Genomic DNA, 25,805 nt, shown 5'->3' on the forward strand with positions numbered 1-25,805 from the left:
TTCTGCTGCTTTTGACTGCACGCAAGGAAAGCAGCAAAAGTCTTTCTTTCTCTCCCCCAAACTCCACCAGAAATGAGTCTTTGGGACCCTGCAAGGCATCCTGCTCCAAGAGGCTGTGCTGGTGTGACAAGTCTCACAAAGACTCATTTCTGGTAAAGTTTGGGGGAGAGAAAGAAAGACTGTTGCTGCTTCTGCTGCTTTCCTTGCATAAAGCCAAAAGTCTCTCTCTCTCTGTCTCTCCCCAAGAATGGAGCTGGAGACGGTATCCTGTGATCTTTCCAGCTTTGCAAACCAGTTGGGGGTGGGGAGAGATGGTTCCCTGCACAGGTCCATTTGCGTGAGCCACAGATAAGCATGCCTGCCACTCATACAACTGGAGCATGTGCACACATGGTTGCTCGCCGCTCACACAAGTGAGGATACACATGCACGCTCGCTCACCCGCCTACCACTTCTGTGGCCCAGTTCCAAACAGTTCGTGTTCAGTACACATGTGTTGGGGGCATTGCCTTCTGGGTGCTGGCACGCGAGTGCGAGTGTGCAAGCATGCTCACTTTTTTTGGCACAGAAGCCCAAAAAGATTAGCCACCACTCTCCTATGCCTTTCTTCGGCATTGCCTGATATCCATAAGAAGATAAAACTCACGTTCCCAATTTTCATCTTGTTTATATTAAGACCATTTTTCATAGTTACAACCTTCGCAGCCTCCCCATGATCATGTGATTAAAATTCAGACACTCAGCAACTGGTTCATATTTACGACCGTTGCTGTATCCCAAGGTCATATGATCCCCTGTTGTGACCGCCTGATCAGCAAAGTCAATTGGAAACCCAGATGCACTTAACAATCAAGATACTGATCCATCAACCATAGTGATTCACTTAACAACTGGAGCAAGAAATGTCATAAAATGGGACAAAACTCACAATGTCTCACTTAACAACAGACATCTTGGGTTCCATGGTGATCGTAAATCGAGAACTACTCATACCACAGAAATAGCCCAGGAAACCTTTTGGGGAAAACAATCAATAAAACGCAATTAATTCTTTTTTCTCTTGGAGACAGTAAGATTGTCCTTCTGATAAACACCAGGCAAAGGCAGAATTAAATTCAGTACCTCTTAATCCAGCAGAATTAATTTTGAAGCTGTGGAAATGTTTTCCCCAAAGCAGGAAAAACCATCAAAACTTGCTCTACCCCCAGACGCCAACAAACTAAACGTCCTTAAAGAGACAAACCACATTCCACTCTAATCTTCATGACATTCTAGGATTTGAATGTTTTCTTTTGGGGGCAGCACGTGGAGACATGTTGTATACATTAATCACCCCACCCCCCCAAAAAAAAAATTACACGGGGAAATCGTTGCCGGTACTAGAATTTCAAAAGGTTTCTAGACTGCAAAATACAGGAGAGCGTTTTCTCAAGAAATTAGAAGTGATAAAACAGCGATGTGATGAAACTAAAGGCCTTGGAGCTGATAAACATGGTGTTGAACTGTCACATCTGGTCTCTAGGACAGAAGGAGAACAACGCAAGAAAATGTCAGATTCCTCCACAGCTGGTTAAACAACAAGCAACTGTGTATTATCGATGACCAAATCCAAAGCTCCTTAAATTTAATCTGTATTTTATTGTTTTATAATAATAATTATAATAATATTAAATCAGGTAATAGCAATAGTATTTAGACTTACATACCACTCCATAATGCTTTACAGCAGTGGTCACCAACCAGTGGGCCGGGGACCACTGGTGGTCCACAAGAAAATTTTGGTGGTCTGCAGAGGAATGTCACCCCCAAAGCAACCCCAAAGCAATTAATCCAGGCTGCACAGGAACACAAGGCTGCGCCGCCCACATGGCCTGAGGGAACACAAGGCTTGCATCATTAGCATTGCAAACAACATGTGCTAGTGAGGGGAGGGGGGAAAGGGTGGAGGGGGGAACTTGCCCCACTCGCCCCACATGCCTTGCCTTGCCACCTGGCTGCTTCTTTCTGCTTTTTTCTTCTTCTGCTTTTGGCTGCATGCAAGGAAAGCAGCAAGTCTTTCTTTCTCTCCCCCAAATTCCGCCAGAAATGGGTCTTTGGGACCTTGCAAGGCATCCTGCTCCAAGAGGCTGTGCTGGCATGACAAGTCTCACAAAGAGTCATTTCTGGCAAAGTTTGGAGGAGAGAAAGAAAGACTTCTGCAGCTTCTGCTGCTTTCCTTGCATGAAGCCAAAAGTCTCTCTCTCCCCCTGAGAACAGAGCTGTAATCCCAAATAAAGAATGATGGATTGGTAGGAAAACGGGGTGGGGAATTTTCCTGCAGACTTTTTTGTGGATTTTCCCAGAGTCTCTGATCCATGGGATTTAAAATTTTGAGTTTGGTGGTCCCTGATGTCCAAAAGGTTGGCGACCCCTGCTTTACAGCACTAAGTCAGGGGTGTCAAGCTCAACGTCCATGGGCTGGATTTGACCCACAGGGTACTTAGATCTGGCTTGGAAACAGCAAAGGAGCAGCTCACAGTGCCTCTGCCAGCAAAAATGGAGCTCAGGAGGGATGCGGGCAGCCTACCCCTAGATCCGAGTCAGAGAATACACCTTCTCTAGAAGGAGATACCTGCCACCTGAAATGTTTATAGTGGTCATTTATCCCTCCTTTCACGTCCCTCTCCTCCTCCTCCTTTCTTGTCTTCTAGTCATACAGTTTGGCTTTGTGACTCTCTTTGTGGCCTCCTTTCCTCTGGCTCCAGTGTTTGCCTTGTTGAACAACGTCATTGAAGTTCGACTCGATGCCAAAAAGTTTGTGGCTGAACTAAGAAGGCCCGATACTGTGAGAGCAAAGGATATAGGTACGAGGGTTGTTTATTTTTTAAAATAATAAAGATTAAGAAAACCGTGTTAAGGGAAATATGATATAGGCAGTCCTCAACTTACGATGGGCCACTTAACAACCATTCTAAGTTACATCGGACCTTGAAAAAGGAATTCGAGACATGAAGGGATGGCAGTAATTCAACCTGATTGGGAGGATTCCAGGAACACAGATAACGAAAGTTAACACAAGATAAAGTCACATATGCTCCCAGCAAATGCCACTCTCAGCTTGCATCTCTTTTAAACTCTCTTCCCAGGTGTGCCTAATGAAGGGAATCAGGGCCCTTTCCTCCCCCATAAGCCACGCAACCCACGTTGCTCTCTTCTCTGTTCCTCCCTGCATGCCCTAGGATGAAGAGGGGGTGGGCCTGGGTCTTCTTCTGAACTCCCTCTCCCTTGTTCTAACTCTCCTTGCTCTGCCCAGCTGGACTTTGTTCTTCCCCAGTTTCCTCCACAGCCAATGGAGCAACACTCCCACTCCCTGTCAACTGTTCAGTTTCCTCCTCAGATTCAGACTCCAACAAAGGCATGACACATTCTCCCTGTGGTCATGTGACTGAATTTTGGGCACTAGGCAACTAGTCCTCATTGATATCCATTTGCAGCTTGACTGTGGTCATGTGGCTGTAATTTACAACATTTTTGACACAAAGGGGGGGGTTACTTCCAATTTCCAACAAATGATGAGTCGTAACAAACAAGTTAATGATCAAGGCATTCATTTAATACCTGCAATGTTCACTTAACGACTGCCATAAAAAAGGTTTTAAAATTGAGCACTGTCGCATGATGATCTACTTAATGACCATCTCCACTTATGACATTAGGTTTAATTATGGTTATAAGTTGAGGACTACCTGTGTTCAGAATTTGCTTAATGAGAACTTGACCAAGAGTTCTTAACAAAGTTTTATGCTTTCTTGCAGGAATTTGGTTCAATATTTTGAGTGGCATCGGAAAATTTTCAGTCATAATTAATGTAAGTATTGGCTTCAAGCTTACTGGTGCGACATAAGAAATATGACAGAGTCAGTCAAATGTAATTTTCTGTTCATTTTTCTTCTATAAAGTTGTGTGCCAGTATTCAAGTCTTTGTTGACAATTCAGCACATCATTTTTAAAAAGGTTTTCCTCATAAATCTAACCTGCGAAGATGGAGCCAAATTCTTAGGAAATTTCAATCTCCATTCTCCTCTCCCCTCTAACCCATGAAATATACAATGGGGGGTTTTATTCATAAATATAGTCGTCCATCTTTTCTTTTTTGATGGGCCAATGGACATCATATTGGTGATCTGCCAGTATGGAATGATGAAATTCTAACATATATTCATTTCATTGTCAGAGGCATTACAAGGGGAGGGGGGAAGACGAGAAGAAAAAATAAAAGAGGAGAGGAGAGAAGGGAAGGGAAGAGAGAAGAGAAGAGAAGAGAAGAGAAGAGAAGAAAAGAAAAGAAAAGAAAAGAAAAGAAAAGAAAAGAAAAGAAAAGAGAAAAGAGGAGAAAATATGGGAATGGAATAGGAATGGGATGGAATAGAGTAGGAATAGGAACAGAACAGAACGGAACAGAACAGAAAACAGAACAGAACAGAACAGAACAGAACAGAACAGAACAGAATAGAATAGAATAGAATAGAATAGAATAGAATAGAATAGAATAGAATAGAATAGAATATAGTGAGAGTAGAGTGGAGTGGAGTGGAGTGGAGTGGAGTGGAGTGGAGTGGAGTGGAATGGAATGGAATGGAATAGGAAATTGAATGAGAATAGAATAGAATAGAATAGAATAGGAATAGAATAGAATAAAATAGGAAATTGAATTAGAATAGAATGAGAGTAGAGTAGAGTAGAGTAGAGTAGAATAGGAAATTGAATGAGAATAGAATAGAATAGAATAGAATAGAATAGAATAGAATAGAATAGAATAGAATAGAATAGAATAGAATAGAATAGTTGGATTGGACCTTGGAGATCTTCTAGTCCAAGGCCAGCATGAAGATGTTAAAAGAAAACAGGATGTTACCTCAGCTGGGATCTTGCAGTCAAAACCCAGTATGGACAATGTATATAAAATGGACAATGCATGTAAAAACTAGAAGATTTTAAGACGAGATTGGATAGCCATTTATCCAAAAGGGTATAGAGTCTCCAGCTTGAGGAGGGAGTTGGACTAGAAAACCTTCAAGATCCCTTCCAACTCCCTTGTTCTCTTATTTCCATTATAAGACCATCAAGTCTTCCTTGCATTCCTTGATCACAGTATATTTTCTAGAAATTTGTTTAAAGTAATTTGAATATGAAAACAGTTGTTTTGCAAATCAAATCACCAAAACAGTAATTCTTCATTAAACCGATCAAGTCCCTCTTACTCTTTTAATTTCTCAACTGTCTGTTGAAAATAGAAACATTCTGCTTTTTTTTTTTTAACTCAACTATCTAATACTTAAGGACTTTTGAGGCACAAGAAGTTTTCTATCTTCTACCGATTCTGTACCTTTTTTCTTCTACTATATATTGAATTATCTTTCAAAAGTGACATTCCTGTTACATGAGCTAAATCAAATATTGTTTACATTCCATTCCTTACTTTTGTAGAATCACTCTGCACCTCTAGAAATGATCCGAATACTTCCAAAGTGTAACATTTTGATAAGAAATACTGCATTTCTCTTAATTATCCAATAAGTATTAAGTATTCAAAAGCAACTTCCTCGGCTGATCCCGCTTTTTTTTAGATTAATCATTGATGAACCCTCAAGTCACTGACATCTAGTGGCTGTCCAATTTTTTGCATTCCAGAATGGGTCCCCGATCCAACTAAACTCCTGTAAACAGCCAAAATCCTTGGTCATCCTACAAATTCAGATGGATGGTGCATTTATGATGGATACCACTTTATAGCTATTTAGGGCATTCTCTCCTTGACTATGTCTAGAACTTTTTTTCTGACAATGTTGTGATAAACTAAAACTAAGGAGAAATTTCCTGTCAGTGAGAACAATTTGTCAAAGGAACAGCTTGCTTTCAGAAGTCATGAGTGCTCCCTCACTGGAAGCTTTTAAGAAGAGCCTGGATAGCCATTTGTCCAAAATGGTATAGGGTCCTCTGCTTGAGCAGAGGTTGAACTAGAAGACCTCCAAAATCCCTTCCAACTATATTATTGTGTTATTCAAAAGAGGTGCCTCTGTATTGTGTACCTGTTGGAATTCATTGTTGGGATGTATTTTTATGCAACAACTACAGTAGTATTTAGCCAGTAGATGGCAGCGTTTACAAGTTTGGATCTATGCTATATACTGGGTGCTCTTTTGTTTTAAGTAGTTTCCTGTTTCTTGATACAGTTATATAGTTGAGCAGTAAAGCACATGGTGACTGTGCTCTTTGTTTGCTCTATGTGGTGCTTTATATAAACAGAATTTCTAACAGTACCCTTTGCAGATTCATGTGGAAAACGTTTTTGTTTTCTTCCAGGCCTTTGTCATTTCAGTCACTTCGGATTTTATTCCACGCCTTGTCTACCAATATGTGTACAGTCACAACGGAACCATGCACGGCTTCATCAATCACACCCTGTCGTATTTCAACGTCAGTGACTTTAAGGCTGGAACCCAGCCAGAAAACTCGCCATTTGAAAACGAGGTTTCATTCTGCAGGTAAAGCAGCTGCCTTTAATTTTTGTTGTGACTGTCAACCTCTGGGGAGATCAATCCAGCTGCAGATGTTCAGTCCTTCAAACAAGGGAGTCATTGTACTGCCAGTCAAAGAAGGCAGATATAAGAACCAACATTCTTATGGTCTTGTTTTGATACAGGAAAGTCCTCAACTTACAACCACAATTGAGTGCAAACTTTCTGTTGCTAAGCATGAAGTTCTTCAGTGAGTTTTTGCCCCAATGCCCCACTTTCTTGCCACAGGTTGTTAAGTCAATCACAGCAGTTAAGTTAGTAACACAGTAGTTAAGCAAACCAGGCTTCCCTATGGACTTTGCTTGTCAGAAGGTCGCAAAAGGGGACCACACGACCCCCTGGGGACACTGCAACCATCATAAATATGAATCAAGCACCTGAAGTTTGATCACTGCAAGTCTGTAAGTTTGAAAAACAGTTATAAGTCACTTTTTTCAGTGCCATTATAATTTTGAATTATTAAGTATTCAAAAGCAACTTCCTCAGCTGAAAAGAATAGTTGTAAGTTGAGGACTACCTGTATTCCAGAGCAGTTCTTCACCAGACTGGATAAAGAAGCGCTACATTTTATTATAGATGGTGATTTAAAGAATCTCTTGCATTTTTCTTTTAAAAAATAAATAAATAAATTGAGAGCCCAACATTTTTAGTGGACTATGGGGCTATATTTTTCCCTTCTGAGGCTTCCTACCTGGAACTCCTCATTTGCCTTTTAAATAGATATTGATTAGTTTTAAATTTCTAGAAACTCATATTTCCGACAACCTTACTTGGTCGGTCCACACTATGGCCACTGCAAAGAAGGCCCAACAGTGCCTGCACTTTCTGAGGTCGCTGAAAAAGAGTGGTCTGGGTGAGAAGTTGCTGGTTACTTTTTACCAGTCTACCATCAAGAGCATTTTGGCATACTGTGTAACAGTGTGGTATGCTGGATGCTCTGCAGTGGATAAGAAGATGCTCCAAAAAGTTATAAACACAGCACAAAAAATCATCAGTTGTTCTCTTTCTTTTCTGGAAGAGATTGCAAAGACCAGACTCCTCTCTAGAACACTAAAAATCTCCACAGACCGTTCTCATCCTGGACATTCATATTTCAAACTGTTACCATCAGGGAGGGGTTATAGGTGTCTTAAAATGAGGACTAATAGATTAAGAAACAGTTTATTTCCCAAGGCAGTAATTGTCTTGAATCAAACAGTGCATTTGTGATTTAGTCCTATTATTATTTTTATAATTATTTTAATTTTTTTTAAAACTCTGTAGTGTGATTGTGATGTGGTGTTTGGGGCACTGTGCTGGAGTAGCTTTCAAATTTCATTGTATTCGTGGAATGCAATGACAATAAAGGTATTCTATTCTATTAAAATGTCTATCTTGAACATATCCTACCCCTTCCTCTAGTGTCTCTAAGCTACGTGTGTCTTTGTGTGTCTGGAGGCAGCCATGCTCCCATGTGCAGACACGCTGTCAAGGCACGATATAGTGAACACCTGGCCATTTCATGCACAGTAGCTGGGGTGGAATTGTTTGATTTTTTAAAGAGCCAGAACATGTTAGGACAAATAGCTTTTTGCCCAAAGGGGGGAAAAACCCACTCTTTGCTTTAAACCAAACAATGCAATTTAATTCAGAGTAAATGGGGGCAGGAGGGAAGACCAGTTGGAAAACAGCCTAAAGAATATACAATGGAGTTGTAATAAATAGAAAGGAAGGGTGCATTTTTAAAGTCAAAGAGAAAAGTTCCTCTATTTCAACCTTCAGCTTCCATGTGACTCCCTCAGCCTCTGGCCTGCCCAGCAGCCAATTTTGGAGCAGTTCTTATCTCAACAGGAATTGGTTCCAGCCTGCTGTTCATCTGCTGTTGCAAATTAAGTTTGCTTCCAAGTAGAAGCAAAATTAATTGTATTATTTTCTTCAACCAAACCATTTAATTTAGCCCTCTCTGCTAGCGCCATCAACTTTTGAAGCCATTCATCCCTTGTGGGACTCAAAGCAGAGGTGGGTATTCAGCAGGTTCTGACCAGTTCTGGAGAACTGGTAGCAGAAATTTTGAGTGGTTTGGAATCCTACCTCTGACTGGCCCCGCCCCCATCTATTCTCCGCCTCCCATTGAGTCCCAGCTGATCCGCTGGGTCTTCTTTGGTTGCCCTGCACAGGAGAATGGAGCTGGAAAGCAGGTTAGTGGGGTGGGGAGCGAATGGGGATGTTGCAATATCCTTCCCCTGCCACGCCCACCAAGCCACGCCCACAGAACCGGTATTAAAACGTTTTTGAATCCAACCACTGACTCAAAGTATCCTTCCATATATATTCTGTTTGTGCATATTCTTGCCGATGTCAGCCTATACAGGTAGTCCTCGACTTACAATAGTTCATTTAGTGAGCATTCAAAGTTACAACGGCATTCAAAAAAAGCGAGTTTGTTCCCACTTATAACTGTGGGGCATCCCCCATGTCACGTAATTTAAATTTGGATGCTTGACACTCGACTCATATTTATGATGGTCTCGGAGTCCTTGGGGTCATGTAATTCCCTTTTGTGACCTGTCGACAAACCAGGACAACGGGGAAGCCAGATTCGCTGAACAACCGCGATATTAATTTAACAACTTTGGTGATTCACTTAACAAACATGGCAAGAAAAGTTGTAAAATGGGGCAAAATTTACAAATTTCTCACTTAAGACCATAAATCTTAGGCTCCATTGTGGTCATAATTTGAGATTACCTGTATAGCCTCAAAGTTCTATTTTATTTTTCTTTTATAGTTCGTTATCCATTAAGCCTAAACGAAAAATCTCTGGTTTTAGCTTTCTATTCACCTTTGAGAAGTTTCTGTTTTAAGATGTGAATCCTACTCTAATATTTCTTTGCTTTGTCATGCATCAGTGGTCAAAAGTTCCTTCTTTATGTGTCCAAAATTCGTTTGAGGGAGACGTCTACATCACTCGGTGTGCAATGAATGAAAATCATTGCATGTTGAGTATTTATGATGAGCGTTGTTGTCAATTAAAAAGATACTCCTTTGATCTGTTTAGCTGCCAGAAAAAGGGAGTGGGGGGAAACAGTGCATTCCTTAAGTGCCAAGATAATCACCCTGGCAGCCCAAAGTTGTCGGAGTGCAAGGATATTACTGGAGAGCATGATTGATGACTTTTGTGGATGGAAATGTCCCATTGGAGAATATAAATCCAGGGGTGGGGAGAAGACCAGGGTCAAAGGGGTAATGAATGATGTATTTTAGTATTGGCTGCATCCAACTAACACCAACATGGCCACTTCTAATAAATCAATTTTATTATTTCTGAGAGATGCGGCTAGAGACATGATTTGAATGGGGGTGGATTTGTTGGAGTCCTGACAGCTGTCAGCGGTGGTGGGATTCAAAAATTTTTAGTACCAGTTCTGTGGGTATAGCTTGGTGGGCATGGCATGGCTTGGTGGGTGTGGCTTGGTGGGCGTGGTAGGGGAAGGATCCTGCAAAATCCCCATTCTCTCCCCACCCCACTAACCTGCTTTTCAGCTCCGTTCTCCTGTGCAGGGCAACCAAAGAAGACCCAGCCAATCAGCTGGGACTCAATGGGAGGCAGAGAATAGATGGGGGCGGGGCCAGTCAGAGGTGGGATTTGGCGGTTCTCCAAACTACTCAAAATTTCTGCTACTGGTCAGAACCTGCTGAATACCACCTTTGGTTGTCACCTGCTTTGGCCCTGTCCATGGTTTGCACCAGCTCCATCCTGAGCCCCTGAGTAGTGACCCCCCGAGAAGAAAAGATGCTCTGGTCTCCTTCAAATGTGTTGTAGAAAGTTAGCACCCACCCCTCTCCTAGAAGAATGAAATATTTTGAGAAATATTAAAAATGCAGAATATTATATTTTCCTGGATGAGAAATGGAGAAACGTGCTCTTGGAGGCAGAAAGCAGTTTCTTCCTTTCTTAATGGCCCTCAGCAGATGCCAGCGCTTAAGAGATAAAGAGCTTATTGAGATCTAGGTAGCTCTATTCATTATTATTGAGATCTAGCTAGCTCTAAACAAGGTCTCTAAGCAAGGTCTAAACAAAGGATTAGACATTGGATTCACCTCAGACACAATAGGAATTGCCCAACAAGCCCCTTCATTGCATCAGCAGTCCAAACTTCAACCAAACTGAGCTCAGACAAACTCCAAGGATTTGTACATGGCTGGTACTAAAAAATTTTGAATCCCACCACCGCTGACAGCTGTCAGGACTCCAACAAATCCACCCCCATTCAAATCATGTCTCTAGCCGCATCTCTCAGAAATAATAAAATTGATTTATTAGGAGTCTGACAACAGCCAATAGAATATATGTTTTTGTTTTAGTTTACTTTATTGTCATTGCACCTTGTACAATGAAATTAAATACCACCTTCACTGTACATTATTTCTATGAATATAAACACACATCCTTCACATTCTATACATTGAATTGAAAACCCCTGATACTGCATTGATATTGCACTATATAATAGAATTCAACAGAGCTACCGCCCTGGGATAGAAGCTGTTTTTCAGCCTATTTGTCCTTGTTTTTATTATCCTGTACCGTCTGCCAGATGGTAACAGTTCAAAAAAAGGGTTCCCAGGATGAGATGGATCTTTGAGAATATTTTGAACTTTCTTAAGGCCGCAGGAGCTATAAAGCTCTTCCAAAAAGGTGAGAGGGCAACCAATGATCTTCTGGGCAATGACGTTCTTGCACAGGAACAGGAAGTTCAAGGGCAAGCACCAAGAGAAGGTATAAATACCCCCCACTCTCAACTCCAAGTGGTCAGCTGCCCAGAACCCATACGGTTCTGCTTCATCATTAAACCATCTTTCCAATCAGCCTCCATGTTTCCAGTGTCTTTCTCCCGGCTTGGAACCAAACCAGATGGATATTTTTTTCCCCCAACAATGATCTTTCCCTACTGAGCAACACATGCCCATCTTTGAAAACAGGCTGTTGAAATGGCGAACCCCTTTTGTTCTTAAATTTGTGTGATCTCACTCAAACCAGGCCACCCCCAGCCCAGAGATTAAACCATCTTAATCACAAAGGTTCAAACCCTCCCGACGAGGATGCATTCTTGAAATAGGCTGGATTTTACACCCTCCCTTCTCCATGCTCTGGTATTCGGTTCTAAATAAACATTGCAGCCAGGTCTCTGGCATGTGATTAGCCATTATGTTTTTTTTTTCCCCTCAAGGCAAACGTAAAGTAAATTTAGCTCAAAATAAGACTTCAAAGCCGTCTCTCCGTGTGCAAAGCCACTTGATCGGTGTGCAGGATGGGAAGATGGATATTCCCCCCTATTGTTGATACCCGATGAAGCAGCTTGCCACATTTCACAAAATTCTACATCTAGTCTCCGATAGGCATGTTTCTCACAGTCTGACATTGTATTATTTAAGCCTGTGTGTAGTGTGCAGTATTTAAGTATGTGGTGTGTACCAAAGGGGCTTTTTTTCAAGAGGCAACTGGACTTTCTGGTTTTTCTTTGAAGATGTCTCACTTCTCATCCAAGAAGCTTCTTTGGCTCTAAGCTTCTTGGATGAGAAGCGGAATGTCTTCGAAGAACAATCAGAGCTGAAGAAGCTTCTTGAACAAGAAGCGAAATGCCTTCAAAGAAAAATCAGAAAGTCCAGTGGCCTCTTGAAAAAGCACCTTTGGGGCAACCATGACCTGGAGGACTGAGAACCTCCACAGAGGTGGCCTTCAGCAGGTTCTGACCAGTTCTGGAGAACCGGTAGCCGGAATTTTGAGTAGTTTGGAGAACCAGCAAATCCCACCTCTGACTGGAGATTTTACAGTATCCTTCCCCTACCACGCCCACAGAACCGGTGGTAAAAAAAATTTGAATCCCACCACTGGTATGTAGTATTTAAGTATTTAAGCATTTCTTTTTTAAAAAAATTTTTTGTACTTTTTCACATTTAAAAACAAAAACATATGCAATCTTCTCAGTGCTATAACATCGACATTTTCTTTCGGTCAACATACATATTTACATTAATTTTTGTTTCTACTTTCTAACCAATTATACCACTTTTCCGAGTATTCCATATCTTTTTTATCTTGCAGTTTCAATGTGAGTTTAACCATCTCTGCGCAATCCATTACTTTCTTTATTATCATACTTTTGGAGGGGGTACTATCTAGTTTCTAAATTTGTTCTTGCTGATTCTTGCCACCATCAATATATGTATTATTACACATTTGCTTCCTTTGTCAAATACTCTTCTAATTATTCCTAATAAAATCATTTCCGGTTTAAACTCAATTTGGAGACCAATAATTTCCTGCAACCAATTCCTTATTTTATTCCAATAATTTCTTCCTTTGGGGCATGACCACCACATATGGATTTATTGCCCCATCGTACGAACTTTCTTGCCACAATTGTGAAGTTTAATCCCCTCAGTTGTTAAGTTAGTAACACCATCATTAAACAAATCTGGTCATTTGTTCAGGGATTAATGACTACTTTACACCATGAGAATTAAAACATTCAATAATATGTGAGCAACTAGGATTGAAAAGAGCATTGTATTCTGAATAAAAGCCAAAGAAACATTTGCAAAAAAATATATAATATGTCAGAGTGGATATAGATGAGATAGATTCTCAGCACTTCCCATCTTTGGGCCTCAATATTTGCTTTTGTTCATGGAGCTTGAAAACAGGTGAAAATAAAAACCGTCATCTACAATCTACGGGTAGTCCTTGACTTACGACCACAACTGAGCCCAAAATTTATGTGGCTTAGTGAGAAACTTGTTAAGTGTGTTTCACCCCCATTTTATCACTTTTCTCACCACGTTTGTTAAGCAAATCCCTGCTCTTGTTAAGTTAGTAATACGGTTGTTAAGCAAATCAGGCTTCCCCATGGATTTTGCTCGTCGGAAGTTGGCAAAAGGGGATCAGGTGACCCCGGGACGCTGCCACCATCATAACTATGAATCAGTTACCAAGGGTCAGAATTTTGATCATGTGAACATGGAAGGGGGTGTTATTCATAAGCATGAAAAGCGTGAAATTGTCATGCACAAAAAACAGACTTTTTTCAGTGTTGTCGTGACTTTGAACATTCACTAGGCAAATGGTTGCAAGTTGAGGACTTCCCGTATTCTCATTGTATTGTCCCCGGGACACTGCGACCGTCATAAATATGAGCCAGTTGTCAAGCTTCCAAATGTAAATCATGTGATCGCGGGGATGCTGCAAAGGTCATAAGTGTGAAACAATGGTCATAACTGGAGCTCAGTTTTGGATGAGATGAGGATGAGGAGAACGCATCAAAATGACTGCTTTAATTCTCACCGCTCTTTGGCCCTCACTTCATATTCTTGATCATCCCCGTTTTCTTCACCTCTTAACATAAGACTACTTTCATGTAAACTGAGCGCTATGCTACCCAGGGGATCTTGGAATTGTGTTGCTTTCTGGAACTGCAGCAGAGGTGATATTCAGCAAGTTCTGACTGTCAACTCATAAAATATTTCTCTGGTCTTTTAGAGTTGCCAGTAGAAAGGGAGGAGGGAAGCAGTGCAGGAGCTTGCAAAACTAAAACTGCATTCCATAAATGTTTTCAAAGATAGTAACTAGGCGACCGAAATTTCTACCGCACAAAATTCTAACTAGAGAGAATGATTGATGACTCTTGGCTATGGATGTGTTCCATTGGAGAATATGAATTACGATACACCCCTGGGGTGGGGAAAAACCAGGGTCAAGGGGGACAATGAATGATGAGTCTCAGAGTCGGCTACACCCAGGCAGCACCGGTATGTCTACTCCTAATAAATCTTCTTTAAGCCTTTGAAAATCTGGCTAGAGACTCGTGATTTAAATGGGGGTAACTACCAGAGCTCTGACACTGACCAGTTCTGGAGAACCGGTAGTGGAAATTTTGACTAGTTCAGAGAACCGGCAAATACCACCTCTGACTGGCCCCGACCTCCTCTATTCTCTGCCTCCCATTGAGTCGCAGCTGATCCGGACTTTTGTTGCCCTGCACAGGAGAACAGAGCTGGAGAGCGGGTTAGTGGGGCGGGGAGGGAATGGGGATTTCGCAGTACCCTTCCCCTGGAGAGGGGAAGGAATGGAGATTTCGCAGTATCCTTCCCCTGCCATGCCCACCAAGCCACGCCCACCAAGCCACGTGTCAACTATAAAACGTGTATACAAAATGTAGAATGTTAACTTCAAATAGATCTTTTTTTAGTGTTGGGAGTGTGGCTCGAGGCTCATGATTTAATTGGAGCAACTGCCAGAATCCTGACACCACACCTGCAGAACCGGTAGTAAAAAATTTGAATCCCACCACGGAACTGCAGGCTTTATGTATTGAATTTTTCAAGGGCTTCCAAAAGGGCTTTGAAAAATCGAACTTTTCAAGGGCTTCTACAGTTGTTAAAGGAACAGGCAGGTCCACCATTTTGAATCACCCCAGGTGCCTAAGCGACATATTGAAAAACGGGCCCAATAGATCGTGACCTTCTCGTTTGGCGGATAAAGATGGCGACAGCTAAACCGTGACTTTCTATCCAGGGCTGAAATCTTCGGAGGCTAAAAATCCAAGAGATACAGAGCCAATCCTTTTTTTTTAACATCTGCAGCCTCCCTGGGAGATCTCCTGATGAATTGCTGTTCCAGTGAAAGGAACGTATTTGTCCCCTGGTGTTGATGCACCAGGATGGCTGCTATGGTCCAGTGGAACATTATGATGTTATCTAGGAATGTAACAATAGTCTCAGCTTTCCTAGTCTTTATTGTTGTTGTTTTGTTTTTCAACCATTCTGGAAACTTTCCTTCTCTTTATGTAGAACTGAACTCTCTGCCATCAGGGACATTTCGACCTCCCTCCATCTCATGGCCCGTGAGGGTTTGTTTTTTTAAAGGCTGTCACGAAACCTTGTAAGGGAAATTTTTATTGTATTAAGCAGATGGCATTGCACAGCGTTCTCAGTGCCGCTGGTCTTCATTTACCTCCGCTCATATTTATGTAATATTTTCCACTTTCTTCCTTGCCAGTGCAATCAAAGACTCATACTCTTTCTTTCTCTGGGTTACATCTGCGCCACCTGTTCACATCCGCATACCTACGTTCTGCAAAGCCACAATAATATACACTGTGTCCTCTTTCCACTATTGTCTTTAGGCAATGAACAAGAAAATTTCTTTCAAGCATTCGCTATTGTGTTTCCCAGGGGGTAGAATCCCAAAAGTTGTGGTTTTGGTGGCAGTCACATCAGTTAGGAAATGTCAACCTTTAAAAAAAAAAACGTGCTTCACCATCCAGATGTGTCTCTTGGCAAACATCATCTTTTCGTGTGGTGCATAATCTGTTAGCGTCTACCTTTTTTCTATATCCTTGAATATGTTGGAGCTCTTTCTGTGGTCTGAAAGTTCAGAGAACAAAACCATTTTTTAAACCATGCAGAACCTCTCCATTGGTCTCAAAATCTTTGCGTTATGTAAAAAGCCAAGGCTACGTCTTCCAGCTTCTCCATAGCGTGCAAACATCTAGTGAAGATAAGATAGCCTTTATTGTCTTTTTTTTTTTTTACTGTAAGCACTGGCATTGGATAAGAAACTCCAAGAAAATCACAGCGTTCCATTTTTATCGACTTGCCACAGAGTTGAGATTAGGATGACACGATTATGCGTTTTCCAGCAACTGTTCTGACCTTGGTTAACAGACCCTGGGTGGCGTCTGTTATCTCAATTATATCTCTTTCCAAGATTCACCTCTGACTCTTCTGCTATCTTCAGGAGAGGTGATTCTTCTGCTGACTTGAAATTTTAGACCTAGACAACCTAGAATTACAACGCCTTCAGTTCGATCTAAGTATAGTACATAAAATTATATATTGCAATGTCCTACCTGTCAATGAATACTTCAGCTTCAACCACAACAATACAAGAGCAAACAATAGATACAAACTCAAGGTAAACCGCACCAAACTTGATTGCAGGAAATACGACTTCAGCAACAGAGTGGTCAATGTCTGGAATACTCTACCTGACTCCATGGTTTCTTCCCCAAACCCCAAAAACTTCAACCTTAGACTGTCTACTATTGACCTCACCCCTTTCCTAAGAGGTCTGTAGGGGGCGTGCATAAGCGCACCAACGTGCCTACCGTCCCTGTCCTATTGTTTCTTTCTTTTTCTTATTTGTATCCATTTCATGTATTCATAACCATGTTTATACTTGTACCTATTATCTAATAATCGCTTGACAAAATAAATAAATAAATAAAGTATGTCTGCCCTCTACACAACCCCCAATGTAGCTCCCCTCGGTCCTTATGTCCAGTCTCTTCTTAAAAACCTCTAGTGATGAAGCACCCACAACTTCTAAAGGAAATCCATTCCACTGGTTAATTGTTAATACCACATTTATTTATATAACACTAATAAAACAAATAGAGATTGGACTGCCATTTGTCAGAAATGGTGTAGGGTCTCCCGCTTGGGCGGGGGGTTGGACTAGATGACCTATAAGGTCCCTTCCAACTCTGATTATCTGTCTCTGAAATATAATCAAACGATACTTTCAAGGATATATATTTTCATGTATGGTTTTTATTATATTAGTTTTATTAGTGTTATATAAATAAATGTGGTATTAATAATAATTAATAATTTACCCGTGGAACGGATTTCCTTTGGAAGTTGTGAGTGCTTCATCACTGGAGTTTTTAAGAAGAGACTGGGCTGCCACTTGTCTGAAATGGTATGGGACCTCCTGCTTGAGCAGGAGGCTGGACTAGAAGACCTCCAAGGTCCCTTCCAGCTCTATTCTGATGGAATTAATGCCACAGCAACCCGAATAGAAATGTAAGAAACTTTAACGGATAGTTAGGATTGCAGAAAAAAAGAATCGCCACCAGCCTGCCTTCCACTGAGGACCTGTATACTACACAGGTTGGAAAAGGGGTTGAGAAAATATCTACAGACCCCTCACATTCTGGACATAAACTGTTTCAACTTCTCCCCCCGGGATGCCACTACAGCGCATTGGATGCCAAAAAAACTAGACACAAAGATAGTTTATTCCCCCTGTGTCACCACTCTCCTGAACACTTAATTCCCACTTCTCATTTTTTCTCATCTTTCCTACTACCTTCTCCTCTTGGTTTCTTAGGATTGACCAGTTGTGGTTTGTAACTTGTGATTAATGATTGTAACTGTGATTTATGACCTACAACCTATTTACTTGCAGTGTTGTATGCACACTGAGAGTCTATGCACCAGAGACAAATTCCTTGTGTGTCCAATCCCACCTGGCCAATAAAGAATTCTATTCTACAGGTAGTCTTTGACTTACAATAGTACACTTAATAACCGTTGAAAGTTATAAAGGCACTGAGAAAAGTTACTTACGACCATTGTTCACACCTACGACCGTTGCAGCATCCCCCATGGTCAAAGCGATTTACGCTTGGATGCTTGACAACTGGCTCACATTTATGACGGTTGCCATGTCCCGGTGGGAGGGGACACGTGATCCCCCTTTTGCATCCATATGACGAGCAACCTCAAGGGGAGAAACCAAATTAACTTAAGAGCCGTGTTACTACTTTAAGAACTGCGGTGATTCGCTTAGCAAATGCGGCAAGGAAAATCATATAAAGTCAGCCAAAATGGGCCCAAAGAGCTGAAGAAACTTCTTGGAGGAGAAGCGAAACGTCTTCAAAAGAAAAACCAGAAAGTTCAGTTGCCTCTTGAAAAAAGCACCTCTGGGACAACTGAGGACCCAGACAAACCTCCAAGTGGCGTCAATGATTCTCTAAAAAGGATGCAAATGACCAGCTGTCTGCAAGGAGTATCAATCCTTCCATTCCCTATCATCCAGTCAGAGCTGAAGAAGCCTCTTGGGTGAGAAGCGAAACGTCTTCAAAAGAAAAAAGAAAAACAAGAAAGACCAGTTGCCTCTTGAAGAAGCACGTTTGGGACAACTGTGGCCTGGATGATTGAGAATCTCCATAGACCCAGGGGCCTGCAACCTTAAACACTCAAAGAGCCATTTGGACCCATTTCCCACAGAAAAGAAAACACCGGGAGCCATAAAACCTGGGTGGGCGTGGCCAACTCTATGCCACTCCCACCCAGTCACATGACATCCACCACCCCCACGCCTACCCAGGTTTTGTGGCTCCCGGTGTTTTCTGTGGGAAATGGGTCTCTCTCTCTCTCTCTCTCTCTCTCTCTCTCTCTCTCTCCTCTCTCTCTCTCTCTCTCTCCCCCTCCCTCTCATTTCTGTTTTTTGTGTTTTACCTTCTCAGGCCAGGCGAGGAGTGACTTGGAGGGGAGGGTCAGGATCAGGGCCAGCCAGTGATGGGATCACCCAACAGGGAGCCAGAGCAGAGGGCCCAAAGAGCCACATGAGGCTCCAGAGCCGCAGATTGCTGATACCCGCCATAGACCTTGGGCCAAAATTCACTTAATTAATTTCTCACTTAGCAACATAAATTTTGGGCTTAAAAATTTGAGGACTGCCTGTATACCAACCATGGAACTGACTTTGTGGCATTTATATGCAACTGCAATGCTGTCTCCCCAAACCCACCCACACCAGAGGTGGTATTCAGCAGGTACTGACCAGTTCTGGAGAACCAGTAGCGGAAATTTGGAGTCGCTCAGAGAACTGGCAAATACCGCCTCTGACTGGCCCTGCCTCCATCTATCTTCTGCCTCCCATTGAGTCCCAGCTCAATGGCTGGGTTTTCTTTGGTTGCTCTTCACAGGAGAACGGAGCTGGAAAGCAGGTTAGTGGGGTTGGGGGGAGAATGAGGATTTTGCAGTATCCTTCTCCTGCCATGCCCACCAAGCCACGCACACAGAACCAGTAGTAAAAAAAAAAATTGAATCCCACCACTGACCCACACCCCAAGTTAAATAGCAGTGGGAGTTGGTTGTGGATAATCAATCACAGGGCGTGAAAGCAGGGGACTACAGCTGCCTACCACCCTTCCTTTACCCTAGAACTTAACTTATCTCAAGATAAAAGACCCTCTCATTCATATCTTGAGATAATGGGTTTTTTTATCTGGGCAGGTCCAGGATTAGCCTAAAGCGTTTCGGTTGGTTTATTGCTTGTACATAACCTTGCCTTTTTTTAAGGGGCACCACAAAGAATGCTAAGCACCTTGTCTTGAGAGCCACACAATATAGTCTTTGTAATCCTTGCAGTGGGGTTTCTGGAGTGCTGTTGCACAGGCTAACCAACCTAGGTTTCCTTCTATTCTAAATTTGCCTTTTTTAAAAAAAAAATGTATTGCTAACGATTGGCCCGAAGCTTCAAGAAAGGCCTCTTTTTAAGAAAACCAGGACTGGCAAGAAAGCGTTTGATAGAGGTAGTCCTCGACTTACAACGGTTCATTTAGTGACCGTTCAAAGTTACAACGGCGCTGAAAAAAAGCGACTTACGGCCGTTTTTCAGCAGCATCCCTGTAGTCACATGATTTATATTTGGATGCTTGACCAAAGATTAATAGTGATGACGGTTGCAGCAGAGGTGGGATTCAAATAAAATTACTACCGGTTCTTTGAACGTGGCATGTTGGCCATGGCTTGGTGGGCATGGCAGGGGAAGGATACTGTAAAATCTCCATTCCCTCCCCACCCCACTAACCTGCTTTCCAGTTCCATTCTCCTGTGCAGGGCAACAAAAGAAGACCCAGCAGATCAGCTGGGACTCAATGCAAGGCAGAGAATAGATGGGGGCGGGACCAGTCAGAGGTGGGATTTGCCGGTTCTTCGAGCTATTCAAAATTTCCGCTACCGGTTCTCCAGAACTGGCCAGAACCTGCTGAATCCCACCTCTGGGTTGCAGTGTCCCTGCGATCATGTGAACCTCTTGGGAGACCTTCTGATGAGTGAAATCCATGGAGAAGCCTGATTCACTTAACAACCGGGTTACTAGCTGAACACCTGCAGTGATTCACTTAACAAATGTGGTGAGAACGTTAACAAAATGAGGCGAAACTCACTTAGTAAGTTTCTTACTTAGCAACATAAATTTTGGGCTCATTTGTGGTCATAAATCAAGGACTACCTGTAGATTGTAGATGACGGTTTTTATTTTCACCTGTTTTCAAGCTCCATGAACAAAAGCAAATATTGAGGCCCAAAGACAGGAAGCGCTGAGAATCATTCTGACATGTTTTTCTTTGCAAATGTTTCTTTGGCTTTTATTCAGAACTAGCTCGATACACGTACTTCGCTACAAAACTATGTGGTCGGGCTTAAATTTTGGAGAGGAAAGTAAAGAGGAAAAAATTCTGTCTCTGCCTACCACCATCCATCGATATTCAATTAGCTAGTGTCCTGTCAGTGTGTGAGGAAAGTTGAGGGCTGTTTGGAAACTGAAACAGCATTTGCTGTGTGGGCAAGAAGGAGACAGCAAGGACTTTGGGTGTGGCTTAGTTCAACTGTTCTGTACTGAAGCTGCTTGGTGCTGTGAAACTGAAACTGAAACTGAAACTCCTCTCCTCTGCTTGTGTTTCGCATTTGGAACAGATTTCTTTTCAGGTGGGGAGGGGGAGTAGAACTCCTTAGCATCAGAGCGTAATAATAATAATAATAATAATAATAATAATAATAATAATAATAATAATAATAATAATAATAATAATATAGGAAATACTAATGCTCTGATGGTCATTTTGAAAAACCCTTTCCTAGTGAGCACTAAGAAGCCAAGAGGAACATATGTGCCAAATTTCAAGTTTGTAGGCTTTATGGTTCTGGAGATTTTGTGATGATGCATGAGGGGTATTTCGCATAAATATATATAGAGATACAATGCTCTTTTCAATCCTACTTGCTCACATATTATTGGGCGTCTTAATTTTTATGGTGTAATTAGACATTGATCCCTGAATAATAAACAAACTGGAAAATTGACACTTTTTTAAAGTAAAGAAGAATGGGTATTGCTCTTAAAATTATTGTTTAATGTGCCGGTTTTGTATTTCAGGTTTAAGGACTACAGAGAACCACCGTGGGCCGAAAGCCCATATGAATTCTCCAAGCAGTATTGGTCTGTTTTGTCTGCCCGTCTGGCATTTGTCATTATCTTTCAGGTAAACTTTTTCACTTTCGTGTTACTTTTCCCTTGAGTAAAAAACATATATTTGGGACTTCCTGTGCAGTGAGCCTGAGCCAATAGGATAACAGAATTTGGGAGGGAGCTTGGAGGTTATAGAATACTGTATTGTAACCACTGCACCACCAGGAAGGAGAATGAGAAAGGAAGAAGGAAGGAAGGGAAAAAGAGGAAAGAAGGAAGAAGGAAGGAAGTTCGCTCACAAGGAAGGAAGGAAGGAACTGAGCCATTATGGAGGAGGGGAAGGAAGGAAGGAAGGAAGGAAGGGAAGGAAGGAAGGAAGGAAGGAAGGAAGGAAGGAAGGAAGGAAGGAAAGGGAAAGCAATAGCCCTTAGACTTATATACCACTTCACAGTGCTTTACAGCCCTAAGTGGTTTACAGAGTCAGCATATTGTCCCCCCAACAATCTGGGTCCTCATTTTACCGACGTCGGAAGGACAGAAGGCTGAGTCAATCTTGAGCCTGGTGAGATTCAAACTGCCAAATTACAGGCAGCCAGCAGTCAGCAGAAGTGGCCTGCAGTACTGCACTCTAACTCCTGTGTCACCACAGCTGTGACACAATGCCATTCAGTTAATAAACTTTTAGTGATCTGCTCGGTCTCCATAGCTGGTAGCCTGCAGTCTCCTCCCAATTGTGATCCATTTCTGCTCTCTCCTCCCCCTCCTTCCCCTCCTCCTCGTCCTTCTTCTCCTCGTCCTTCTCTTTTTCCTCCCCCTCCCCCTCCTCCTCCTTCTCCTCCTCCTTCTCCTCCTCCTCCTCCTCCTCCTCCTCCTCCTCCTTCCTCCTTCTCCTTCTTCTTCCTTGGCAGAATCTGGTCATGTTCCTCAGCGTGCTGGTGGACTGGCTGATCCCAGACATCCCCAAGGACATCAGTGAGCAGATCAAGAAGGAGAAGAGCGTGCTGGTGGATTTCTTTTTGAAGGAAGAGCACGAGAAACTGAAGCTGATAGAAAACTTTATCAACCGGGACAAACAAAGGAGTAGGAGTGAGAGGAAGAGGAAGAGGAGTCGGGCGGCCAGTTTCTCCCAGTTCTACCGAAGTCGCCGGGGGAGCTTCACGTCTCTTAGTTCAAGACACAGCGATGTGTGATCGGTCCATATTTGAACCACCCAGGGCCTGCCTGCATACTCATGGGGTTCCTCCAAGGAACGATGAGAGCTGTAGTAACACAAAGGGAGTTCAGGGGTCTTTTAGCAGAAGATCCTCATTGCTCACCCGAGGAAGCGGTGATCACCGTGCTTGCTACCAGGCCCTTAGTAGAGCCTATGCCCGAAGAGAACGAAATCTTATAACCGTCCACCTGTCACACGATCTCACCTGGGGGGTTGAGAGGAAGAGACCCAAGAGAGATCTAGAACAGCAAACGTGGCTTTCAGGACCCTCTCTTAGGTTACAAACACCCATGATTTTAACCGGTTTAAGTCCCCACTGCGCCCAACCGTAAAGACAGTTTGGATGGGAATGCCGATGCCGGTGGCTCTCTCATTTCTGTGGTTCTAAATTACTGTAGGTTCCTCAACGTGAAAACGCTTTATACACACACACACACACACACACACACATATTCCTAAATGTGAAAATCATTCAGCTGAAGCTGTAAATAGACCTGGAGCCAACTCTCCAAGCTTGGCTGCCGTTGGCAAGATTTTCGTTTTGAAATTCACTTGTGTCTCTTGCTTGCCCTCTCTCTCTCTCTGTCTCTCTTGGATGGAACGTTGTCCCACCTACCCACAAGCCTGAGCATGGTTGCTCACCTAGATTAAAAGAGGCACAGTTGCCAAAAAGGGGTGAAAGGTTATTTGGTTTTTCCCAAATCCTGCCTTGGGTGGCTTCATGGCCTTCTAAAATGTCATGTGGGAGGGAGAGATAATTCTAGATTCTTCAGTGACTGACTTGGAATGGCCTTTGCTATTAGATGACCACCAACTGGCCCCATCAGAACACATTAAGGATCCAGTAAGGGAACTTGAGAGAATAGAATAGAAATAAGAAGAGTAGGGTAGGGTAGGGTAGGGTAGGGTAGGGTAGGGTAGGGTAGGGTAGGGTGGAGTGGAGTGGAATGGAATGGAATGAAATGAAATGGAATAGAAAATATGGAATGGAGTGGAGTGGAGTGGAATGGAATAGAATAGAATAGAATAGAATAGAATAGAATAGAATAGAATAGAATAGAATAGAATAGAATAGAATATATGGAATGGAATGGAATGGAATGGAATGGAATGGAATGGAATAGAATAGAATAGAATAGAATAGAATAGAATAGAATAGAATAGAATAGAATAGAATAGAATAGAATAGAATAGAATAGAATAGAAGCTGGAAGGGACCTGGGAGTTCTTCTAGTCCAGCACCTGCTCAAGCAGGAGAACCTATACTACTTCAGATAAGTGACTGTCCAGTCTCTTCTTAAAAGCCTCCAAGGGATGGAGCACCCGTGATGGAGATTTCTGAAGGCAAGCTGTTCCACTGGTTGAGTGTCAGTGTTTTCCATCACCCACCCTTAGAAGTTTAAAAAAGATTTTTCTTTTTATCTTGGGACTGACTTATGGTCCCTATTTTCTTTACTGGAAAAGGTGGGAGTGAATGTACCTTTTAGATCTCCCCCCCCCACACACACACACACACTGCAATCCCCCGACAGTTGGCTTCAATCTATTTTACAAAGGGACCTAGTTTTGACTCTTTTTTTTGCACAAAACCATAAACTTGTTTTGACATTTCCTCCCAGACTCAGGCTTACTTATAGGCTCGACTTTTGCTCTAAATGTCATTAGGTCACAACTTATATAACCAACTGGAACGCTAAGGGCACCATAAAAACAAGCTGTAAATGTATGTCATTAATGGCAGTGTAGTTTCTCTTAAATTGGCCATAATCCCTCCATTTCCATTGTTCTATATTTTCTAAAAGGATCGTCTTGGGTCAAAAATAAAATAAAAAATAAATAAAAATAAAGATGCTTTAGCCATTTATTCACACTTTCCTGTGTTAGATAACAGAGTACAGATTAACAGAGTTGGAAGGGATCTTGTAGGTCATCTAGTCCAACCCCCCCACCCCACACCACTTCTAATAAATGGCCGCCCAATCTCTTCTTGAAAGCCTCCACTGATGAAGGTTGCAAATAACGCTGCAAAATTCTGACAAGTTAGGATTAGTTACCAACCAGCCTACCCTGGAGTTAATTATCAGAGACGATCTCTTCAGAGTGGGTAGCAGGCCCGCACTAACTAATAAAGATGAGACTCTACCCAGGGGTGGGCTTCAAAAATTTTAGCAATGGAGTCTCTGCCCGGTTGCTGGGTGGGCGTGGCCATGGTGGGCGTGGCCTAGTTGGCCTCCTGCACCATGGCAGGGAGGGCGTTTTTGCTCTCCCTGGGCTCTGGAGGCTTTTCTGGAAGCTGGAAACAGGCCCATTTCCAGCCTTCCTCAACTTCCAGGAGGCCTGTTTTTTGCCCTCCCCGAGCCTCCATGCGCGCCCTGCACTTACCTGGATCCAAAACGGGCCATGTGGGGGCTTCTGGGAGGGGAGGGGCAGGGTAGGCGGGGCCAGCCAGGAGTGGGATTTGGGGGTCTCCGAACTGCACAGACTCTTAGCCAGGAGCTCTCCCAAACCCCCAGCAGCCCACCTCTGTCTATACCTCTCCCTAATACAGAATATAAGGTTAGCCAGCATCTCTCGTACATAGGTGGTTTCACACTCAGAATTATGTAACCGTGACTAAGAGAATTCTGAATTTCCTCAACCTTTTGTTGGGGGACCAGGGTTCTGCATAGATGGAGAGCATCTTCTGGGTGTGACGATGAAATAAAACTGGTTTTTAATTGAGCCTTTGGTCTCTCTACTACGACTCTATGCTATGTTCAGAGTACAGGATGGCTACTTATTAGACCCTTCCATGGACACTGCTTCTCGGCGATAGATGCAACTATTCTTCCGTTTACAGAGGTGCTTCACTCTATCGGAGCCTGTGGCATCGTGTCATTCCTTAGAAGGCGGAATACACAGAAATGGAGACTGAGCTTATAGGAAATAGGGGATTAATTTTTATGCACAGACATGCACAATAACAGAGTCCAGACTCTTTTGCTATTCACACAGCTTCTTGCGTCGTAGA

General features: G+C 42.5%; 1 protein-coding gene across 2 annotated transcripts in view; it reads left to right on the plus strand.

Moving 5' to 3' along the window:
- Positions 1-23,452, plus strand: part of ANO2 (anoctamin 2) — a 178,184-nt gene extending 154,732 nt beyond the window's left edge. For both annotated transcript variants that reach the window (XM_087967719.1, XM_026679288.2), the window contains 5 exons: positions 2,691-2,843; positions 3,795-3,847; positions 6,343-6,524; positions 21,550-21,655; positions 22,491-23,452. In XM_087967719.1, coding sequence (XP_087823845.1) covers positions 2,691-2,843; positions 3,795-3,847; positions 6,343-6,524; positions 21,550-21,655; positions 22,491-22,772 — 776 coding nt within the window. In that variant the 3' untranslated portion in view covers positions 22,773-23,452. The remainder of the gene's footprint in view (positions 1-2,690; positions 2,844-3,794; positions 3,848-6,342; positions 6,525-21,549; positions 21,656-22,490) is intronic.
- Positions 23,453-25,805: the final 2,353 nt, after the last annotated feature.

Source organism: Notechis scutatus, chromosome 6 (genome assembly GCF_049901735.1).
Source record: "Notechis scutatus isolate UNSWTSFEM ecotype Mainland chromosome 6, rNotScu1.2, whole genome shotgun sequence".
NCBI lineage: Eukaryota > Metazoa > Chordata > Lepidosauria > Squamata > Elapidae > Notechis > Notechis scutatus.